Below are 23441 nucleotides of genomic sequence, written 5' to 3'. Positions count from 1 at the left end.
TATATATATATATATATATAGTGCGTGTGTGTAGCAATTTCATTTAAGTGGAGAATTGTTAAAAATAACAATTCTCCACTTAATTATATTTTCATTTTTTAGATTTTTCTCATAATTCTTTGTTGTGTTAAAATAAGATGTTCTTCATCAAATTAATGCTGGAGTCCCTCAGGGGTTCATTCTGGGCCCAATTCTCTTCCTGATCTACATCAGTGATCTCCCAAATCACATCCTAAGATCTTTTGTATACAGTTATACTGACGACACTACCATCTATGGCAACACTTCAAAGGCCTTAAATGACCAAGTTCTCTCTGATTCTCTCCCCTCTGATCTTGATCACGTGATGCAATGGGGAAAGAGGTGGCTGGTTAATTTTAATGCATCTAAAACAAAGCTTCTATCCTTACATCATCAATGCTCTGATCCCTGTTTGGCCTCAATTAAAATAAATGTTTCTTGCTTTGGGGAAGCTCCATGTTTTGACAAGTTTCTGGGTCTGACCTTTACTCCTGATCTTAAATAGAACACCTACATCAAATCCGTTGCCAAGGTCGATGGAAAAATGGTGGATCGTTCTACCTCTCTAGTAGATATCTCACTGCTGATACAATTCTCTACCTGTATAAGAGCCAAGTACGTCCAAGGATGGAATACTGTTGCCACATCTGCTAGAAGCAGCTTATCCTGCATTGGCAGAGTTCAAAAAAACTTCGTAGCCTAGTGGGGGATATCCTTTTCTCTTTGCTGCAACCACTTTCCCATAAAAGAGACGTTGCGAGCCTGTCTCTTCTTTATTGTTATTTTCATGGCAAGTGCTCGTCTGAGCTCCAATCTATGGACCCTCATGTCCTGACTTTCACGAAAAACACTTGTCTAACTGAAACCACTATCAATAATTTCCCCCATTCTTCATCTGTGCCTAAACCTAAATGTTGATACCATGAACAAAGGTTCTTTCTTAGAACTGCACGCTTGTGAAACTCTGTTCCGTTTTTCTGCTTTCCAACTTACTACAATATGGTCGTCTTCAAGTCCAATGTGAACAAATTCTTGAGGAATTATCCCCTTAAGTAATCCAATTTACCAAATTTTCACTACAACTAATAATTGCTACATTTTCCCATTGAATACTGTACACTCATTAACTCTTATCCTCGAGTGGCCTCCGAACCTTGATAAATGGTGACGCCTTTGTAAAAAAGGTGAAAAAGTAAATGAAACAAGTACTGGAGAAAAGAAAATTTCAAATAGAAACGGGCACCTGAAGTCAATAAGACTTCAAAAGTACGTTTTCATACTCTTCCAGAAAATACATTAAACATTTAAATTCCACAATACAAAAATTAGTGTCACAGAATTGTATTACGTCAAGCATTTTATAACGTTACTACTGGTTTCAAACGTTATGTTATCAATTGCGGTTGTTCGGTTTTGATGAAGATAGTTTCGAGTAGAAAATGATGTATGTGGTGTTTGTTTGACTACACGTGCTAAGTGACTTGTTTTAATTTGTGTCGGTCCACTGCTACGAATTCAGAACAGGGGCATGTAAGCGATAAAAAGTTAAAAAACAAACAAACAAAAAACAAAAAAAAAAACAAAAACAAACAACCCCCCAAACCCCCCAAAACAGACAAACAAACAAAAACAACAACTACTACTACTCGTGATTTACGTAAGCAATATTCATTCATTTAATGGTAATCTAGTCTTAAAATCAACCCTCTTCAACCGCCGATAAAAAAAAATCGATTTGTTTTGAGGCAAGTAAATAGTACAGAAATATTTTAAAATATCTTAACCCTGTTTAAAGGCTAAAGTTTACCGAAATAAACGTTTTCAAAATAAATCAACAAATAAATAAAATAGATAGTGAAACGTTCACCGTAAAGTGGGTGCGAACGTAAAAAGAAACATTTATCAGTCAATGTAGTAACCCATTAAACCACGGCAACAGTTATGACATTGTAAATTTATGTAGTTAACGTATCTGAGAGGTGAAGCGATTCACGCATGTGCAGATGCTGAAATAGTTTAGAGAGAGACGATATTACGTGACCCCCCCCCCAATCAGATTCTGCGGTCTTCAAGGTAGAAAAATAAATATTTTATTCTAATTTTCACATATGTGTCAGAGTCCCTGCCCTTTAAGCAGCATCGAAATCATTCGCTTTGGATTTCAAATGTTTTGGCGAGACATACAAGCACACACACACACAAACAGACACCCCCTCTCTCTTTCATTATATATATATATATATATATATATATATATATATATATATATATATATATATATATATATATGTGTGTGTGTGTGCGTGTGTGTGTGAGCAAACATTGAACTACAAATTCTTTCGCTTCGTATAACATTTTTATTTTTTCATCTCTAAAAGATATTTTTGTGTTAAAAAAAAAAAAAAAAAAACTTAATGTATGCACCATATGCGTGTGTATGTGTATGTTTATCCAATATATAAAAAGCAAAATGTGTGTGTTTGTATGTCTGCTAAAAACTTTCGACACGCGACGGATCCTCACGAGATCGGTATTGTTTTGAAGGTCGATCTTTCCGATGACAAGTATCGAAAAATTGGTCTAAAACATTCCTTCACCCTCAACTGGGCAGTTTTTTTCCAAGGAATGTTCGTTTTTTAGTAGATATTTTCGCAAGTCATCACCGTTGGATTGACTACACTTAATTCAAATGCTCTGGACTTCTGCTTGCGCCATGGACGCATCGGCCAAGACGTTACATTTTTTTATTTTTTTACTTCCTCCTTCGCGTTCCGGGTTCGAGCCTGCCTGTCTACCACTTTTTTTTTTAACATATCTCTCCACCCAAACAGCCTACTGTTGTTTTGATCCCCCCCACAACTATCACTTTTTTTTTAATATCTCTCTTCCCACCGCATGAGGTTCCTTACTAAACCACCCCTACACACCCAGGCAACGCCGCGTACACCCGCTAGTTGTCCTTAAAATAAACATTAAAATGATAGGATAGTGTTAAAACTTTCGTTGTTCCGTTTGTTATTTGCAAAAATGAATGGCAAAAAGAGCGAACATTTAATGGTAATGGCGGATAATAGTATCGATGACACAGAAAAAGTGTATAAAACGTACGTATCTATACAAGAAGGGAAAAGATAAAGAAATGGGCGCATAGATAACACTTTATAGAGTCTCTCTTCTCTTTAATTTGTGACATTATTTTGTGACGTTATCCACTATGCGCGACTATTATCAATCTTACAAAATATGTCGTCGTCCACTTTACATGGAGATAAACAAGCCTGGCTCATAAAGTTTATCCATATAAAAACATTGTACTGTAATAACTACTCGTTGAATCATATAGCTAGCATTCTTTTAATGAACAATCGCTATACAAGGTATGAAGTCACTTATAAGAGCCCCCCCCCCCAAGTACTACTTAAAGGTAAAAATTTACCAACGGTAAGTGCGAGATAGATTCCGACTAGAAAACTAAAATTCTTCCCTCTGTCGGAAACATCACTCATGGAATGCGAGGACTAAATGACGAAATAAGGGAAACGAAAGTAAACCGAAGATCCATGTTCTACTCATATTTTTGGTCCATGCAACTTTCCTTAGAGTATCTCCTATCGAATAGTGTAAACTATATTTATAAATAATTAAAAAAATATATAATATTGTTGCCCCCCCCACACACTTCTGAAAACTTATGTTTCTATGTTACTCATAAATGGATGACGAGGTTTTGTTGCAACATAGAATTTAACTTTTTTTTTAGTGATAATGTTTCAAGATTGTGGCGTTCGCTGACAAGTTTAAGGTTGATATCATCTTAGCGAAGTGATCATGACTAATATGATCTTATTTGATAACATATGAAGATGCTTAAAAACACATCCTTTCCTCCCTATATTTTTTGTATGATAATCGCTATAGGTAACGCATGGAGCTATTTGTGGCAAACTAAAACAAACAAAAAATTTCAATGTTAAAACGAGTCAACAATAAATGTTATATGGATTGAAGACAGCAATTCTTTCCCCTTTGCCAGAAACATCGCTCATGGAGTATGAGTTGCCTGGTGTTTACAAAGTGCTAAGAAAAAAGGCTTTAGTACAGAACCTAATTGTGTCGATATACTATGAAGACTATAGATCTTATCTTGTTTGTTCGCTTGCATGCTGGATGACGTCACCGTTTTATGCATCAAACAGAAAAATGAGGATAATTGTGAATAAGTGATGACGTCACAAATAATTTCATGCATTCAAACAGATTGAGATAATCGTGAACAATGAGGAAGAGATGATAAAAATACGAGGTGTTGCATAAGTAAAATTTTAAATACTTCTGTTACTACTACTACTACTACTACTACTACTATTAAAAATGAACACTTATAGACTGCCAAACTATTGGGTAGTATACCATAACATTTAGCACGAAGAACTTTTCGCAAGTTGCATGGAATAAGAGTACGAATAATGATCGTTTCTTTTTCAGTTTAATTAACCCCAAACAAGTTAGTTTTATAGGAGGCATCCTAAATGGGAGTTGTGCAGCAAGGTGTTTTTTCATGGGCACCGAATTCTTTCGTTCATCTCATAGTTGGACAGATGCACCATATTAACAGAGATAATTGTGCATCATATTGGACATTTTTGCTGCATATTTGACTCGTTTGCAAAATATGGAGTTCAGTCATTGGCATCAATGATGCCAGCTATCGATACAAGAGTTTTATTTATTTATTTATTTTTATTTTTTGAATGCGCTTATCTTCCATGCGGTGGACATGGCCCAAAGGATGGTCTACACTGAGGAGGGTGGACATGCTGGGAAGTCTTGTATGAGATGGGATCAGTATTGGATACCGTATTCCGCCAAAATATACCAAGGATGCAGCGGAGACTACGCACGTGAAAAGTGTTGAGTCACCGCTCCGATCTGGCGTAGGTTGTTCATGACTCGTTGCTGTACAGGAGTATTTCGTTGGAGCAAAGATGCACAATAACTAAACGCATTTTGACTTATATATGCTTATGCTTAGCAGTAAAGAAAGCTCTTCCACAACATGAAGCATTGCTGGGATAAACAGAGAAAGGCTAGTGTTATTTCGGCGTTTCCTTCTCCTTGACTGGTTGACAAAGTTTGAAAGTATACATTACCTTACTAGTTTTGTCTAAAAATACTCAACGAGCAGTGACAATGGACAGCAATACAGCATAGAAAAATATAAATTTAAATGAAGCAAAGCCAGAGAAGTATAAATGCGTTGCGTAATTAAATCCGAAATAATGTGTTGAGAAGAAACCAGCAGAAGAAAGAATGAAGAGAAAAACATTTTGAAAAGGAAAGAATGAAAAATATAAGAACCTGACGTTGAGAGAATAAAAATGTCATTGTCGCGGTTGGTTTAGTATTAGACTGGAATATTTTTAAGGAGAGCTGGATAACCAAACAAAATTATCGGTTATTAGTACATAGCTATCAATCCGTCCATTGATATGTGTTAGGGACAACCGTTGTAATCTGCTCCGATATATCCATGTATGTGTCATACATGTTATATTTGCATTGTTTTATTAGAGTGTCTGCTTCCATCATCTTTAGGATTGATGAAAAAAAAAATTAAGTCACAACACCTGCATTATGTCTCCATTCTGGATAAGTTATCACAACTAACTATTTACAACCTTTATTAATTGAAAAAAAAAAAGAAGGAATTTAATAAACAATGCCGAGAAAAGGAATGTTTACGTAAAGGAAAATCCAGTTTATTTTCGGCAGCGTTGTATCTCGCGTTTCCATTATTTTGTCCTTTACTTCTCGCATGAGCGATGTGTCTGACAAAGGAGGAAGGATTGCTGTTTTCTCTGGTATGAATCTCTCCATCTTACTTTTACCATTGGCTGTTTTTTTTTTTTATCTTAAAGTAGTATTTCTTCTTAGCATGTTACATCAAGTAGTTCTACGCCTTGTCTGAAGCATTTCCATAAAACAGGATAGGTGAATAGGTTGGTACTGCATGACTCCAACAACTTAGATTTTGTTATATATTTGTTTTCACTTTTCATGTCCAGTTAGGATAGTCTAATTACAATGACTTCCACTTGAAGTAATTATAAGGAGTGGACAAAAGTTGCATTTATTACTTGAATAGTTTCATGACTTTGGTACCAACTTACACCGTGACGTAAGTAGATATAATTATATGAAGCAGTGGTCAATTCCTATGTTAAATATATTACAACACCAGATGTCACTTTACACGCGCACACAGACTTAAGTTATCGCTCCGATTATTTCCATAAAAATTATAAAACAGATGCCGTAGGGAAATTGAATAATATTGGCGTAAACTTTCTCAACACACATTTATGCTGCTTGAAACCACTTGTAGTTTAATAAGGCGAGGGAAAATGAACTTCTGTGTTTTTTTATTCGTCTTTTTTTTTTTTTTTTTTTTTTTTTTTACACAGTGATCACCACTTATCAAGGCCCGGAAGCCACTCAGGGATAAGGGTTATTGCAAGTACATTACGTTAGTGTGGAGATTTGATGAAGTGTTTACTTAAGGGGGCGGTTCATTAGGAATTTGTTAACGTTGGACTTGAACACATCCAAGTTGTAGCCCGGTGGGAAGCAGGCAGACGGAACAGAGTTCCACAGGCGTGCAGTTCTAAGAAAGAAGCCTTGTTCATGGAATCCGCGTTTTGATTTAGGCACAGATATAGAGTGGGGGAAATTTTTCACAGTGGATTCAGCTAGACGGGTGTTTTTCGTGAAAGATAGGCGAGGGGGACCAGAGATTGGAGTTCAAACGAGCACCTGCCATGGAAATATGCTTCACTCCATACTTTTCTCCCCTTTCTTTATCTTCCGAAAAGCATCATGCATTTTTAAAACCGGAAGTGTGATGTACTCTGAACTATTTTTATATCGTAGGTAAAAACAAAAGTCGAATTAATCTTGATTGATCAATCATAACATTTTCCCGCGCGATTTCTAGAAATCGCATCATGAGTCCTCGGGATTTAGCTAAAAGAAAAATTGCTGCCCCACGAGTTTTTTCCAGCTGACACCAGAGCACTGACGTAATTAAATAGTGAAGACAGTAGCGAGATTTCAGACGACAAACGCCATAAGCTAAATATACATCCACAAACGTTGAAATTACACAGCCATAAATTCTACTAAGCAAACATCGACATGAATCTTTACGACATAATGAAAATTAAAATATCAATTCGTGCTACATATTTTCTTTCATTTACATGTAATCCGTTCTTACATTAACCAAAACGACAGCATACGAAGCACGTCTTATCTTTTATGCATTAGTAGCATTAATTTAAGACGAACTAAATAACTCTGCTTAATCTGGTAGATAAAGAGTAGAAAAATCTATTTTACATAGCAAGATAACATACATAAAAATGGAGAACATAAATTAAGTTTATTTAAATATGTTAAGGTTAATAATTGGGATGAAGAAAGATACTATGAATAAATTTAAAAATGAAAGTTTAGAGATAAGCAAAATTATATATAGACATAGGGATTTATTACGCAATTTTCCTGTGTCTTTATATGACGACAACTACAAAGTTTTTTTTATATGACGACAACTACAAAGTTTTTTTTATATGACGACAACTACAAAGTTTTTTTTATATGACGACAACTACAAAGTTTTTTTTATATGACGACAACTACAAAGTTTTTTTTATATGACGACAACTACAAATTTTTTTTTATATGACGACAACTACAAAGTTTTTTTTATATGACGACAACTACAAAGTTTTTTTTATATGACGACAACTACAAAGTTTTTTTTATATGACAACTACAAAGTTTTTTTTTATATGACGACAACTACAAAGTTTTTTTATATGACGACAACTACAAAGTTTTTTTGTAGTTAAATATACAACAAATTGAAATAAACCTGCTTGGAAGGGCGAAACTAGAGGGAAAAAATCTTAGAAATTTGTAAACCTAAATTGAACAAATTCATCATAATAAAGATTAATTAAAATTGTGAAACAACTAAACATATGAAACATGTATATTCATTTCTTTTTGTAAACTTATCCTCATAGTTGTTGCTTCACCACGTTTCGGCCAACTTAACCTCCGGCCTTCTTCAAGTGAAACAACAACAACGTTGAAGATGAAGATAACGGTCAGCGAAAGAATAAATACACAAATTATGAAAGGATTCAATATATATATATATATATATATATATATATATATATATATATATATATATATATAAAACAGACAAGACAAAGCCATATACTGGTATACATAGATTTATTTGTCGATGTAATTTGGGCTGGTGCATCTGCTGCTTGTCTCACTTCTGGACAGGGTTCAAAAGAGTCGCTAACTTGATAGGTCCTAATCTATCATCTAGGCTTCAGCCTCTGTCCCACCGACAAAATGTTGCATCCCTCTGCCTATTCTACAAATACTTTAATGGTGAATGCTCTGACGAACTACAAGCACTTGTACCTCCTCGACGTGACTACGCCCGACAAACCCGACAAGCAACTAAGTCCCACCCCTTTACAGTAGAGATCCCTAGGTATAAGAAAGCCTTTTACTCCAATAGTTTCTTCCCCAGAACTGCAAGACTTTGGAACTCCCTTCCGGGATTCTGCTTTCCCAACTGTACTGACATGCAGAAGTTCAAGTGTAATGTGAACAAACATCTTGTTACACATCTCTCTTCATAATGCCCCTGCAACTTATGTCCTCGATAGTAGCCCCCTACTTCAGAGTGGCACTATGCCTTGTTTGGGGTGAAAATTGACTAAAAAAAAAAATTATACTGGGGGGGGGGTATATGTTCTTTATACTAAGGCATTTCGAAGCCTGATGCTTCTCATCAGAAGAGGGGCTAGGTTGCAAACATTTTAATGCGACATCTGGTTAAGAGGACAATCGGGGGATATTAAGGTATCTGATATATATATAGGAGTGATGACGAGGTATGTGCGTGGTATCTGGGGGCTAAACTAATGTAAGCGAATTTAAGCAAACTGATGACCCGAGAGAAATTTGGAGCCATAAGGAATGAGGAATATGAGAAATAGGTGGATGTAATATGTGGAGGATGGTCACGATATAGAGAGAAGATTCAAAGAGATGGGGCTGTATAACAGGGCCAAGGACAAATTCAATGAGCAAAGGAATTACGTTTATTAATAGACATTTAGATTAAACCATGAAATGCATAAACGTGCATAGATGGGTTGATTTAAATAAAATAATGATAAAACTTAGATCTAATAATATAGATTGTTGTTGGTTAAAGAATAGACTGATATCTTATATCACAAGAAATAGATTTGATTTTTTTACGATCAGTAAAAAATAAACTTAAAGATCCATGAAGTCATAAAACCGAATAAAAATGTCGAAAATAACTGAACATTATGGCATTAAATAAACGCTGAATGGTGAACTTATTTTTCAGCACATCCTCTCCAAACATTGGATTATTTATTGATTGCATAGAAATATGACATACATAGACGTATCACAGTGGATTACAATGGAGATATTCACACTTATCTACTAATAACCTATAATTTTGTACAAATCTCCACCTCTCCTTAATAATATCCCAGTCTAATTTAAACCAACAGTGACAATGGCATATATGTCTCCTCTTAACATCTTATTCATTTTTTTTCCATTCGTTCATTTTTACAACGTTTTTCTGTTCATATTTTCTTGTCTCAGTTTCTTCTTAACACCCATCTCTGATTTTTCTATGCAATGTTTAATTTGAACAATTAACCCATTTAATTCATAAGACAAGGTTTTCTAGATTTACTTGAATTCTTTCAGCTGTTAAAAAAAAAAAAAAAAAAAATGCCGCGAATCTCAAGCTTAGCGCGTTAAGATCAAACTTGAGCTCTTCATTGTTGGTTCTAATTTCTTCGTTACACTAAAAATTAGGTTGGCCATATCAAACAATATTGCTACCGAGGTGTCAGGGGCTACTGAGAGTAACCTAAGTGTGTGCAGTGAGCACCAACCCTATTAGGGTTTTACCGGCTTCCTCCGAAGGAGGAGGAAGTTTCATGGGAGTATGAAATTCACAAGCGGTCCCCAGTCGCATGTATATCCTCGTTAGGTGAGATGACGAGGTTAGGTTTTTTTCAACTTTTGCAGGGAGGTATCGACGTCCTCCTACGTACAGCACCTGGAATTGCCAAATTTGTCACCCATTTTAGCAATGACCAGGCTCAACGTTGCTTAACTTCGGTGATCTGACGGGAATCGGTGTGTCAACGTGATTATAACCTAAGTGGATAGATGTTCGCTCACATTGCATTTAAATTTCTGCATGCTAGTACGGTCGTGGAAGCAGAAGACAATTCACAAAGACAAGCGGACTGAAGAAAGAAGCTATCAGAAAAAACAATGTATGGACCTCTACAATAAAGGGGAAAGATTTTGCCGATATTAGGGTAGGCGAGGAGTATTTTCGTTTGGGGTAGTGCGGATCACGTGAGTTCATTGAAGTACATTCCATGGAAATACTTAAAACGAGCACAGATGCAACACTGCAGCGTAATGACAGAGGTGGAGCTTAACAGACAGTACGGGAACTATTGGGCTGGAAATTATTTTTTTTACATCCTAAGAGGAAAAGATTGGGGCATCAGCCCAGAAGTGGCAACAATACTTTACGCACACCGAACGGCCAGTTGTGTATAGGCTTTCTTCTATTTCTTTAACGAGCCCCAAAGCGATTGATTGCAGTATAGAGACTGTTCGACAAATGTCAATTATTTTGTTTATATATCGGGGTGTTACACTCACGTAATTTAAATTTGCTTCTGAACATTTCTTTTGACATTGATTTCTCCTTTTTCAGTTTTATTTAAAAAGAATAGTCTTTTCTTTGAATGAATATAATAAAATTGAATTCGTCTTAACACCCAACTACTTACCTTTCAAAATAAGCTTTCGACGTATAAGTAAGCAGAGGAGGTTTCGTCGGTTTAATAAGAACATCTTCGCGTCCAGTCTTGGAGGTGACGGCTTCTTCATAATTGTGGCAATAAGACAACAGATTCTAAAAGTAAAAAAATAAACAAAACGCACGTTAATTTAACCGTAATGACCCGTTTCTACCTACTTACAATCATGAACTCGACCAAATGCAAAAGTTCAAGTAATTACAATTCATCTGATGTCGAAGAAATTTATTAGTTTTCAAATTTTCAGAAAGTTAATATTTCTTTATCATTAACAAACATCTATATTAATTGTTAAGTAATAAATGTTCGAAAAATTTAAAATATTAACACACAAATATATTTTCCATTTTCGCAAAACATAGCTAAGCCCATAGGAGGCAACTATATAACTACTTAATTTACTCACATTATATATATATATATATATATATATATATATATTATTAGTATTACTTGCTGTAATGGCTCTTGTGAGCTGCGACGTATTTTGGCTGTGGAAATAATGATATAATCTCTCACATTCTGAAAAATTCTATTATTAATTGCTCACTAGGTTAGCTTGTTGGATGACATCGTCCTAGCCAGTATAAAATTTGTAACTTGTGAGACATCAGCTTGGGTTATTGCTTGGTTGAATGACCACATCCCTTGTTCGAGACGAAGTAGGTCCGTTTCATAGTCAGATTTCGGCGCGGCTTGCTTGATCTGTGTTAGTTAATAGACTTTCTTGCGCGTGTGGCGGGTTTGCTCAGGTGACAGAATGCTCGCCTTTCATACAAAAAGCTCGGGTTTCGAATCCAAAGTTCGAATATACCCAACTGATGAGCCCAAATGAGGGCGAAACTCGAGTCTTGGACTTCCGGCTTCTTGGATGTCATGGCTCTTGTGAGCTGCGACGTGTTTTGGTTGAGGAAATAATTATATAATCTCTCACATTCTGAATATATATATATATATATATATATATATATATATACATACACTATAACCCTAGGATACGTTTTTTTCAGGTTACGATGTGGAATACGATGTTTTTTTCATTCCCTGATTACGGTATTATTTATGTTATTTTATTATATACATATATGTTAGGCACCTCCAAAGTTCACCACATAATTAACCCCCTCTATATAACACGATGTAACTTAATTATTATAAGTTAATATTATCAATATAACTTTTGCTCCATTTAAAAGAAGAGCAAAATAAACTAGTAATAATTAAAAATGCTTTCACCCCTTACTATTCGGGGGTCCTTACTACACCACCTAAACACCCGGAGAACGCTGGGCACCCCCGCTAGTTATATATAAAGTGCAATTTCCGTAAAATATATGAGGGGAAATATTTTTTAGTGCGTGTTCCCTCCCCCCATATTTATTTTTTCGAAATTTCAACAAAATATATTTAAATTGATCGAAATTTCTATTCATTATAAAAAAAGAGTTCAAATTAGTAAAAAAAAAAAAAAAAAAAAAAAAAAATGAAAAATGAAGTTTAGATCCACGTACTGAACAAACCCCTTGATATAAATTTAATGTTTTTTAATAGAACTTTTTTCTAATATATACTATAATCAGTTGAATTGTCAAGAAAAAAAACTTCATAAAAATTAATTTTCAAAAGATTAAAACGATTAAAATTCAATGATACTGTTCCGTTACAGATTTTTAATTGTGTTTAATTCTTTTTTTTTAAATATTAAGTTATAATATAAACATGACCCTTGCCAGCTATTTTATCGCCAGATTAGAGATGATTAAAAAATATTATTGCCCCAAAACATTTTGGTAATCTCCAAAAATACCGTTAGGGCTTACAACATGGCCGCCAGAAGAGTCAACAAAAAACTGCGAATAAAATATATAAAACTCGTAATTTCTACGCACGTTCGTAGACATTTTGTAAACATTGTTTTTAAAAAATAAAAAATAATACTTCTATTATGTTTTAAACGACTGTAATAGTTTATTTTGGAAGTATATTTCATAAAGAAAATTGACAACCCACTTTAAAAACAGAAATTACGAGTTTTATATATTTTATTCGCAGTTTTTTGTTGACTCTTCTGGCGGCCATGTTGTAAGCCCTAACGGTATTTTTGGAGATTACCAACATTTTGTAGATCACTCGTTTGTTTCTTTTTACTGAATGAAGTATGGAAACTTGTAATTAACCAAATGAAAAGTCGTACATATTTAGTAAAACCGTATTTTATATTTAATATACTAACGTTTATAATTTTATTTATTTTAAACTGTAATTCTTAAAACCTAAAAAAATTATAGCAAAGATTAATTATTGATTGCAGTCTGAAGATAAAGGTCTTTAAAAAAGTCGTTTCTGCTGTTCCATACTTCGCATAGTTAACACAAGTTTGACGTCACAGGATTTCCTGCTCCATTCTTCACAATCGTTTGGACGTCCCTAATATGTTTTACATACTTTACTGTATTTTGTAACTAATTTTCAATATGTACTGTATAAAATTGTGCTTAGGCCCCGCCATCAGCGATTTCACCTTACGATCCCAACTCCGGAACATAATGCTGTATCCCGGGGTTCTACTGGTTATATATATATATATATATATATATATATATATATATATATATATATATATGATTGTTGAGCTGGATTAAATCCGACGATATGAAATAAAATGGAGGTGGAAGGACCTGGATACTCAACGTTTCGCCCGATTTATGCGGGCTTCTTCAAGAGGGATGGTCATTGACCAAAGAATATCAATGACCATCCCTCTTGAAGAAGCCCGCATAAATCGGGCGAAACGTTGAGTATCCAGGTCCTTCCACCTCCATTTTATTTCATATATATATATATATATATATATATATATATATATACACGTTTTATTTTTTATTGCCGTATTTTCTGTTAAGTTACATTATTGTTTCAGCTACCCGCCCGTTTTTTTTTTTTTGGCCGTCTGTAGCTTCCCCAGACTTTAACAGAAAAAGTTTTCTGTAAAAGTGTGAGGAAGCTACAGACGGCAAAAAAACAAAACAAAAAAAAAAACAAAAAAAAAAAACGGCCGGGTAGCTGAAACAATAATGTAACTTAACAGAAAAATACGGTAATAAAAAATAAAACGCATATTTGCTCTACAACAGTATTGAGCACTTTCTTCAGGTTTTTATTAATTACCATTTCTACGAACTATATATATATATATATATATATATATAAGCTGAACGTCTGTCTGTGTGTCTGATCACGAATAGGCTCCTATATGGTTGACTATTATAGAAAACTGATCACATAATGATAGATGTATCAAGACACAGGAATGGGTATGTTTGATCTGGCATAATGATGATTCATTAAAATTGTGGGGTCTGCGTACGCGTCTGGTCCACAAAGTATGGAAATAATTAAAGAATTAAAAAAAAAAAAACGTTTACAAGTGTTTTTGATATAGATGTACATAATACTTTGATAAGTATGTTTTAACTTAAATAGGGATGGTATAATAAAATTGTGGGGTCTGCGTTCGCGCCTGGCTTCCATAGAATGGAAATAGGCACAAACTTTAATGAAGACTTTTCATATCTATCTACGTAAGTATACTTTGATAATTATGTTTCAGTTTAAAGAAATATGGTATAATAAAATTATGGGGGTGTTCGTTCGCGCCTGACCTCCATAGAATGAAAATATGTCACAAAGTTTAACAAGTTTTTTAATATAGATCCACAGAATATTGTGATAAGTGTTTCAGTGTGAACAGATATGGTATAATAAATTATGGGGTTTATCTATTTTATTTTTACTTTCATCATATTTTTCTTTGGTTTTGATACCCCCAAATTCGAAGCTATCCTTTTTACAACCCTTCCTTTTCATAACCTATCATACGTTCATAAATCAGAGTCCATTTTCTGTAGGTTGTTTTTAAACTCAGTCAACGACGGGTACTTTTGCTAGTATATATATATATATATATATATATATATATATATATATATATATATATAAGCTTTTAGTCATCATGTAAAACAAACAACAATATGCATGTATCCCACATTGATATAATGCAAGCACAAAACACTAATTTATGTAATGCATACAAAGAAGCGCCATCAACAGAAACAGGGAGGTGACGGTGGTTCAATGGTTAATGACACGAACTGACAACCTCAGTGTGCCAAGTTCGAATCCAGTTCGTTCTACAAAAATCACTTTTGCTTAAGGATGTTGGCAAACTTCACGTGATCCTTACTCTATATATTTATAGAAAGGATTTTAACTAGAAATATCGAACAAAAATTAGCAATTATATGTTTTTATTGGAATCCTTTGAGATGTGTACTTATTTATTTGAGGACTGTTATCCTCATCTTCATAGTTATTGTTTCATCACGTTTCGGCCGACTCATACTCTTGCCTTCTTCAAGTGATTAACTGCGACGTGATAGAAATTCAAGGCCCGTCGTGCAGTGGATAAAAGCGTTGAGTCTCTACAGTTCTATGTTAATATTGTCCGAATCGACCAAAAGATTAGTTGGTCAAAAGCGTGGTGGTAAAACAACAACTATGGAAGGCAGTAATTATTGGAGATACAGTTACAAGACTCAGCATTTTTATCCCTCCTTTTATACAAAGGAGTCACCACCTATCAGGGCCCAGAGGCCACTCGAGGATAAGGATTAATGAATGTACGATAGTCAATGGGATAATATCGTAGTAATCGTTAGTAGTGTAAATTTGGTAAAATAGATGACTTAAGGGGACGATTCATCAAGAATTTGTTTATGTTGGACTTGAAAACGACCATATTTTAATTAGTTGGAAAAAAAGGAAACGGAAGAGAGTTCCACAGATGTGCAATTCTAAGTTTTCTAGTTCCCGTCGCGATTAAGAAAATAAGTTAGTCGAAACGTGATGAAAACAACAACTATGAAGCTAAGTATAACAGTCCATAAACAAATGTCAGCCATAATTATCAGATTCATGCAAAATGAATGAACGATGCTCAACAATTACAATCAACAGAAACAACATCTACTGCTAACAATACGGAAGCATTCCTCTCGTCTGTAGTTCCAGTATCAGCAGTACAATACAAACGCCGTTATACCGTCTTCAAAGAGTTTTACATTTCAAATATAAATCGTCATATTGTAGAGATGCACGGCTGAAATTTGGTAGAAATGACGCCATACGGAAAGTCCGAATGTTGGAAGAAAGAAACATTTACATTTTATTCTTTGAAAAAAAAAAAAAAAAAATCTCAAGGAAGCCTGAAATCAGCGAAATAATTTACATTAATTCCAATTTTTATTTCAATTAAACCGTAGATAAATTAGACAAACTTAACAAAAACACAATTTCCAAACCTGAGCGTGACAGACCAACTGGTATTATTTCAAATTGGAGCATGGCAGACTAAGAAAACCGATTAAAAAATATTAGGCTGGCAGACCAGCGGACATAGCATTTTTGTTAAATAACTTTAGCTGAGAATGTGAAGATGCATTTAAGAGAATTTTTATTTTTTAAAACTTTGTTTATATTTTGCCATAAAGAAATGGCTGGCATCGAAATTTGTTTCGTTCCCATAGACGTTCATGATCAAATAAAGCATAAGTAGTTTAAGAGGCAAAAAAGTCAGACGAAAAATGTTGGGAATTTTGTTAGTTTTTCTTTCTTTGCACCTGATAGTTGAGAGGAAAAAAGAAAGAAAAAAGAATGTACTTCCCAGTGTTAGCATCCAAAATGATATACATTTCGTTCGTGTTCAGGTATTTTAAGGTGAGGCATACTTACATCTAGAGGGTGCATATTTTCTCATAAATTATCTCTGTAATATATATATATATATATATATATATATATATATATATATATATATAAAGAAAGAAAGAAAGAGACGCACACAGACACACATCAAAATTTGCTCGTCCCTCTGCTTTTTACATCCAATGCAAACTTAAAACTTACAAATCGCCATACACAAAACACATTCTATATATTTGTTGGGTTTTACGGTTTGCCAACTATTGTTGGCTCATTATTATGAATTTAATCTCTGGCATATGCAACCTCCAAAAATCTCATTGTATTTTTGCTTAATACATTTTTAGATTCCATTCATTAAATACCCACTAAGAATTCTCGCCCAAATCGGCATCAGTAAGAAATCATTGTCAATAACTGAAAAATCTGAAATTTTCAATATTCTAGACTTTTTTTTCAATAACGTTTGAAAATGATTCTGCATTATTATAACAGTTCCTTAGTCTTAATTTCTCCCTGGAAACGATCATCAATCGGATTTAGAGGCGATAAGCCCCCTTCCAGGCCCCAGTCCCTTCTGCATTATTCAAGTGGAGGTTTGGTAAGTGCTATACATGCTTTGTATAAGACTGGTTTAAAAGTTAATTTCTATTTTATCCATAGATTGCGCCTTGGTAGGTACTGCCACTCTGGCTCAAAAAGCACCCGTGTGTAATGACAACTAAGAGGTGACCTCATCAAATTAGGGTCTCATCATCATCGGGTGCAGTTTCCTGTTATATTCATGACGATTAGAACTTTAGGGTTAAATAGTTGATAAAGTTAGGAAATATGGTAGACAAAAGTATAAAATGGACTGGTGAGATTTTTTGCAAGGCGAAAATCTTGTCAAAGTCGTAGAAATTTTAGCGACGTACACATAGAAGAGTTGATATATATTACAACTCCGCTTACGGTGGATTTTTAGTAATGATAAGAAGCTCCACAAGTCACATCCATTGTGGCTCACTCAGAACATGTATTTGTTGAAGCATTATATACAATAGCAAATATATATATCCGAACAGATTGCAAATTTTTTAGATTTTTTTTTTATATTACATTAAATACTGTAAACGTAGTGTAAAATGTTTAGAAAATAAAATATTAAACTTGTCTTTGATGAATAATAATAAACGTTTTTCAACAAAGTTATTGATATTATTTCAACATAAGGCTTGCGAAAAATGTCTGTTTAATTTCGACGTTTATTCATTTTTTTTTTTTAGATTTTGAATTAAGCAGACCACGTTCCTAAAAATGCTAGAAATTCAATAAAAGTCGAACACAAAATGAGTATTGATTCTAAATGAATTTATTGAATAAACCTATATAAAATCAAAATAATTAACGAACAATATAATTAAAATAGATGAATATAGACGACAGTGCGATCCACCTACCCGCATCCACGTCTACAACAGGCTTCCACTTAGAATAAACCATGTTTTGGGATTATTATCGCTAAGATATAGTTTAAAAAAATATCTCAGCAGGCGGCCCGGCATTGTCTGGTCGTAAAATACGCTTAAATATGATATTTTGATTAATGTAGATTTCGTATTTATTATATTATACTGGGCCCAATATAAAGTAATGATTTAAAAAAAAAAAAAAAATTACCACCAAGAATCGAAATCAAAACGTTTAGCTAACGATTTACTTTGACGTTAATACCCGAGCTATGAAGACATGTTTGCTGCAAGGCTAAACATTAAAACATGAACCAATAGCTATTACGTTATGTATGCATATTTGTAATGTCGTCCGACCTTCACCTGGAAATTTCCATTTTCTTTTAATTTTCACACACTTGGATCGACTTCCCCTGGCTAAAACCAAAATATAGTTTCGCACGGGTTCGAATGTATCAGGTTTCATGCCTGTAGAGCCAAAACTTACAGAGGAGTTTGGTAGGCAATTTTTTTTAAACTAATATACATTTATATATATACACGCATACATAAATATATATAGAAAGATTTGTGTTTACTATACTCTTTTTACGCAAGTATAAATAATGTAGACTATCTGCACGAATAAAATTACACGTAATAGTTAACTCAAAACGATCATCCCATAAGAAAACAGAAAAAAAAACTAATTGAGAATTAATTAAAACGAATGTTTAAAAGAATATACAAATTAGCTAGATCTTTTGCAAATAAATGCAATTCCACGACCCATATATAACAAAGTTGTATTTTCTTTTTAAGTAAACAGAAAAAGGGGTTTATTATGAATATCAATACACAAAGAAAGAAATATATAGGAGTATAGATATATATATATAAGCGAGGTTGGAGGTTAAATTTTCTTATAAGTTTCACGGAAGCTGATAAAATGAAATTGATATTTCCCCATAAATTATTACCATTTTTTATGATTGTATGCAAAAAGGGTTTTATCCTTTTTATTTTTATATTACGCACGAAATATATGCATTGTGCGGATGCATAAATTTTGTCGCTTCTGACTGGCTGAAATATGTTCAAAGTCTAATACAATTTTGATTCGATATTTTAAAATATTTGTTAGTTGGTGCTTCTGTATTTGAGAGTCCAGTGTTATGCGTGTTTAAGGTAAACTGACCTTTAAGATTGTGATTTCTAGAACTTTTAGAAGGTGGAAATGTGTGTGGGTGTGGGTGTGTGTGTGGGTGGAGGGGGCATGTTGTAGCTGTTTGTAAAAAGTTGATTTTATGCCTGAAAATGAAAAGGCGAAATGCACACAAAACCAATGAAATACACCTGATCAACTGCGGGACTGTTATTTTGCAGCACATCAATCCTTCAAAGTCGTTTCATGACATACGATTTTTTTCATAACAATCGTTTGATAAATCCCAGAAAATTATTTAATTGTATTTTCAAGGCAATTTTCACCACTAGATGTACAATAACCAAAGCAGTTTGAGGTGAAATTGACCAGTTAGGTTAGGGTTGGGAAATTAGGTAAGTCGTTGGGTGGAGGAGGGTAGAACAGATTGTGAAACGAAGTGGGACTAGAGGCAAACACCTTCCTCAATGCAATTTAGTCTAATAACAAAAACACCTATTTAACCGATAGATGAGATGGCATATACTAGCAATTCTCCGTATTAGAGTGGATATGCCAGTAATGGCAAAGCAGAGGTTGCTATGCACTAATTTGGTTGCTTCTCCGGATTAATCTATACCTAAAATAGAATAAAGTGTTATGCTATTTTCTTGATGTACTTGCCTGTTAGGTTAAAAAATCAAAATTTATGTAAATTCATTCAGTATTTCTATTTTACAAAAAAAAAAAAAAAAAATCCCCATGCAAATTTAGAAAGTCATTCTTAACATTAATGGTGATTTTTATTTACTCATCACATGCTTGAATTATAGTTTAAGTCATGCCCACTTGTCCTTAATGAAGCCGAAAATGACCGCCGATAGCTTCCACCGATAAAATTTTGATTTTATTTTTTTTAAAACAAAAATACTGGATGAATTTTTTTTTTTAAACTCATCAGGGAGTACATTATATTTTCGTAGTGATCTTGTCTTTATTTTTTTTTTTACTAGCGCAGTAATTTTAATTTGGAGAACCATCCTCGTTTGTTTCTGGTAAGCCCAAGTGAATGAATAATGTAATTGTGATGTTGACACATTTTCGAACAGCATGGCGTTATTAGGTACGTGATTATATTTCCTGCGGGCATTCACACAGTGTTCAGTCGATTAAAATGTGGCAGTTTGTGAGTAGTTCTTCGGAAGAAGTGCACGGAGGTGCAGCTTCCGTTTTGAGTTAGTATGAGCGTGATAGATGTGCAGATCCGTTTCTGACTGCTTAGTACTACGTTTTGCCGTTCAACTGTTTGTTAATGTGATTTATCTCGCTTCCAAGGCGACACAAGGGTAAGAAAGTGGCTTGCAAGAAATGCCTTAGCAGTCCTGTCCACAAATCTCCATAGGTGCACTGCAGCTCAAATAATTAGCTTGAAACCAACCACTTTTTATAGGGAGACTCTTGGAAGGGTGGATTTTCTAAAAATACACAAAATTAACATACCGTAGTCAACAGCGAAAAAAACATTTCAAAATGCCTTAAACTTTGTTAGCTTTGATGCTGAGAGAAAAATCTGATTGTTGACGTATCATTTATTTAAAAAATTAAAACTCGGTTTAAAATGAAAACTTCCAATTAATCTTTTACGAAAATTTTTTTTTTACAAACATTATTTTGTTTAACCAATGCAACGAAACAGTTTCAAACAATAACTGAACAATTTGTTTTTTAGAAATTTATTTACTAACAATTCCACCCGCTGTTACCCGGTGATAAAATACGCTCAAATATATTTTCATTTATGCAACTTCGTATTAATTAAGGAGTCATTTTTTATTGATTATTAAATATTAAAAATTAAAAATTATTAAAAAAATTAAAATTATTAAAAAAGACACAGTGTCACTTGGATATAAAAATACTACTATTTGGAACCCTACGTATAGAGTTGATCAGCGAGATGTCTGTTCACATTACATTTGAACTTCTGTATGCCAGTACAGCTAGGGAAGCAAGGACTCTGGAAGAAATTTCAAAGTCAAGCAGTTCGAGGGAAGAAACTACTAGAATAGAAGGCCTTTCTGCCTTGCATTATGAAGGTGATATTTTGCTGCTTGTCGGGTTGGGGATATTTACGCCGAAAGATTACAAGTGCCTTGAGACCGTCGGAGCACATTCCATTAAAACACTTGTAAAGTAGGCATAAGGATGCGACATTTCGGCGATGAGACAGAGGTTGGAGATTGGTTAATAGTACGGAACCTATTAGGTCTTGTAGTATAGTTAACAACCGAGAAAAAGAAAATTAAAACGAATACAACTAATCAATTTCATAAAACAAAAATTCAATTTTCTACCGATTTACGTTTTCAAAGTGCAGAAACGGATTGTATGATTTATTGTTTGTGAATTTGAAAAAATATATATATATATATATATATATATATATATATATATAAAAATGTCGATTATTTTTGAGGCGGTATCTATTTGAAGTTAAAAGTTAATCAGAAATGACTTGACCTATTAATCCCGAGTCTGGGATAGGGGAGGGGAGTCTTACCATATCATTGATGCTAAGTACATGTGGCAAGTCACTTTTATATATATATTTTTAAAGAATTAATAATTAACAACAACAGAAATTAAGGTAATCGTTTTGATTACCATGTTAAAAAAACTTTTAATGAAATTTAATTCTGAAAAAAAAGGAAAAGAAAAAACTTGAAAATGGTTACAGAACGTTTAAAGCACACAAGTCGATAGAAAATAAATTTTAATGCATTTGGTGAAATTTATTGTATATTTTGCTTTGTCATTTTCTATTTGTCGAAAGATTTTATTTTTTAACTAAGCTGTAAAATTACCAAGTTTACCTTACTTAGGTAAAATAAATTTCTTGAAAATTCAAAATAAATCCGTATTAATCGGTAAATTACTTGAGTGTAATTAGTGAGTTTAGTTCGGTTAAAACAGATGTACTATCTTCATTACAATAATATACAAGAGAGAGAGAGAGAGATAGATAGAGAGAGAGAGAGATAGAGAGAGAGAGAGATAGAGAGAGAGAGAGAGATAGAGAGATAGAGAGATAGAGAGAGAGAGAGAGACTGACAGGAGAGTTTAAATTACCTCCTAGACACCATCGAGTGTCAGGCAAACCTGACAGAGATACTTCACCTTACAAGTTAACGCTGACGAAATACCAAAAATCACATCGCATTTGAAGTCCAACTAAAATCCCTTCGCCCTAACCCTAACCCTAAACACCGACAGTCAAACGAATTCATACTGATGTTCCTGTTTACTTGACTCCCCACGAGACACAACGTTAGTTTTTAATGTGGGGAAAATCCAGCTCTGCAAAAAGGGGCATTCTGGATAGGAATAAAAATAAAACTTTGTCATGAAGGATCTCTCCTCCACTGACCAAGAACAGAAAAGGTGAAGTGTAGTATCAGGACAGATACTACACTGTGATCTTAACCCTAAGTAATGTCACATCAACTAACAACATTTATCTAAGATAGACAACAACATAGTGAACTAGTCAAGTGGGGGTGGTTGGGGGGGATAAATGTTCTTATCTTATTTACTAATTGAAGGTGTGAAGGTATAAAAATATTAGTTGAACACTCGGATATGTATGTATCTCATATCAAGTGGTCGCCTTTGAAGGGACTCCTTGATTCACGAGACTTTACTGAACGAAATATATATATATATATATGTGTGTGTGTAAAAGTGAACGTGTCTGTGTGTCTGTACATTTTCCTTCGCAATAACTATCAGTTTTTAGTCTACAGACTCGAAATTTGATATACAGGGTACTGACATTTGGGAAAAAATATATGATCGGGTTTCGGCCAGAAATTTGGCTGTTAAAGGGTCAAAGTTCAACGATTTGACCTTTGAGAACTCTGCCAAACTCCTCCGACAATTTTGGGTCTAAACACTTGAAATTTTAGATATAGATTCCTTGGACATGGATCTAACTTAATAACTTAATTTGAGCCCAAAACTAAATTTTAAGGGGTCAAAGTTAAAAAAATTGACCGTTTTTTTTTTGTTTTGCTCCGCATACATCCCCAA

The 23441-nt window shown here is 33.9% G+C and overlaps 1 protein-coding gene across 12 annotated transcripts in view; it reads right to left on the bottom strand.

The window, feature by feature from the left end:
• LOC145286342 (microtubule-actin cross-linking factor 1, isoforms 6/7-like) overlaps positions 1-23441 on the bottom strand; it is a 770369-nt gene that overhangs the window by 359698 nt on the left and 387230 nt on the right. For all 12 annotated transcript variants that reach the window (XM_080135266.1, XM_080135265.1, XM_080135270.1 and 9 more), the window contains exon 14: positions 10986-11110. In XM_080135266.1, coding sequence (XP_079991392.1) covers positions 10986-11110 — 125 coding nt within the window. The remainder of the gene's footprint in view (positions 1-10985; positions 11111-23441) is intronic.

The sequence above is a fragment of the Euprymna scolopes genome, chromosome 10, assembly GCF_053919585.1.
Source record: "Euprymna scolopes isolate OS-2025 chromosome 10, ASM5391958v1, whole genome shotgun sequence".
In the NCBI taxonomy this organism is placed as follows: domain Eukaryota; kingdom Metazoa; phylum Mollusca; class Cephalopoda; order Sepiida; family Sepiolidae; genus Euprymna; species Euprymna scolopes.
The sequence above is the reverse complement of the archived record's forward strand: the minus strand, read 5'-3'. Positions and strand labels throughout refer to the sequence as shown.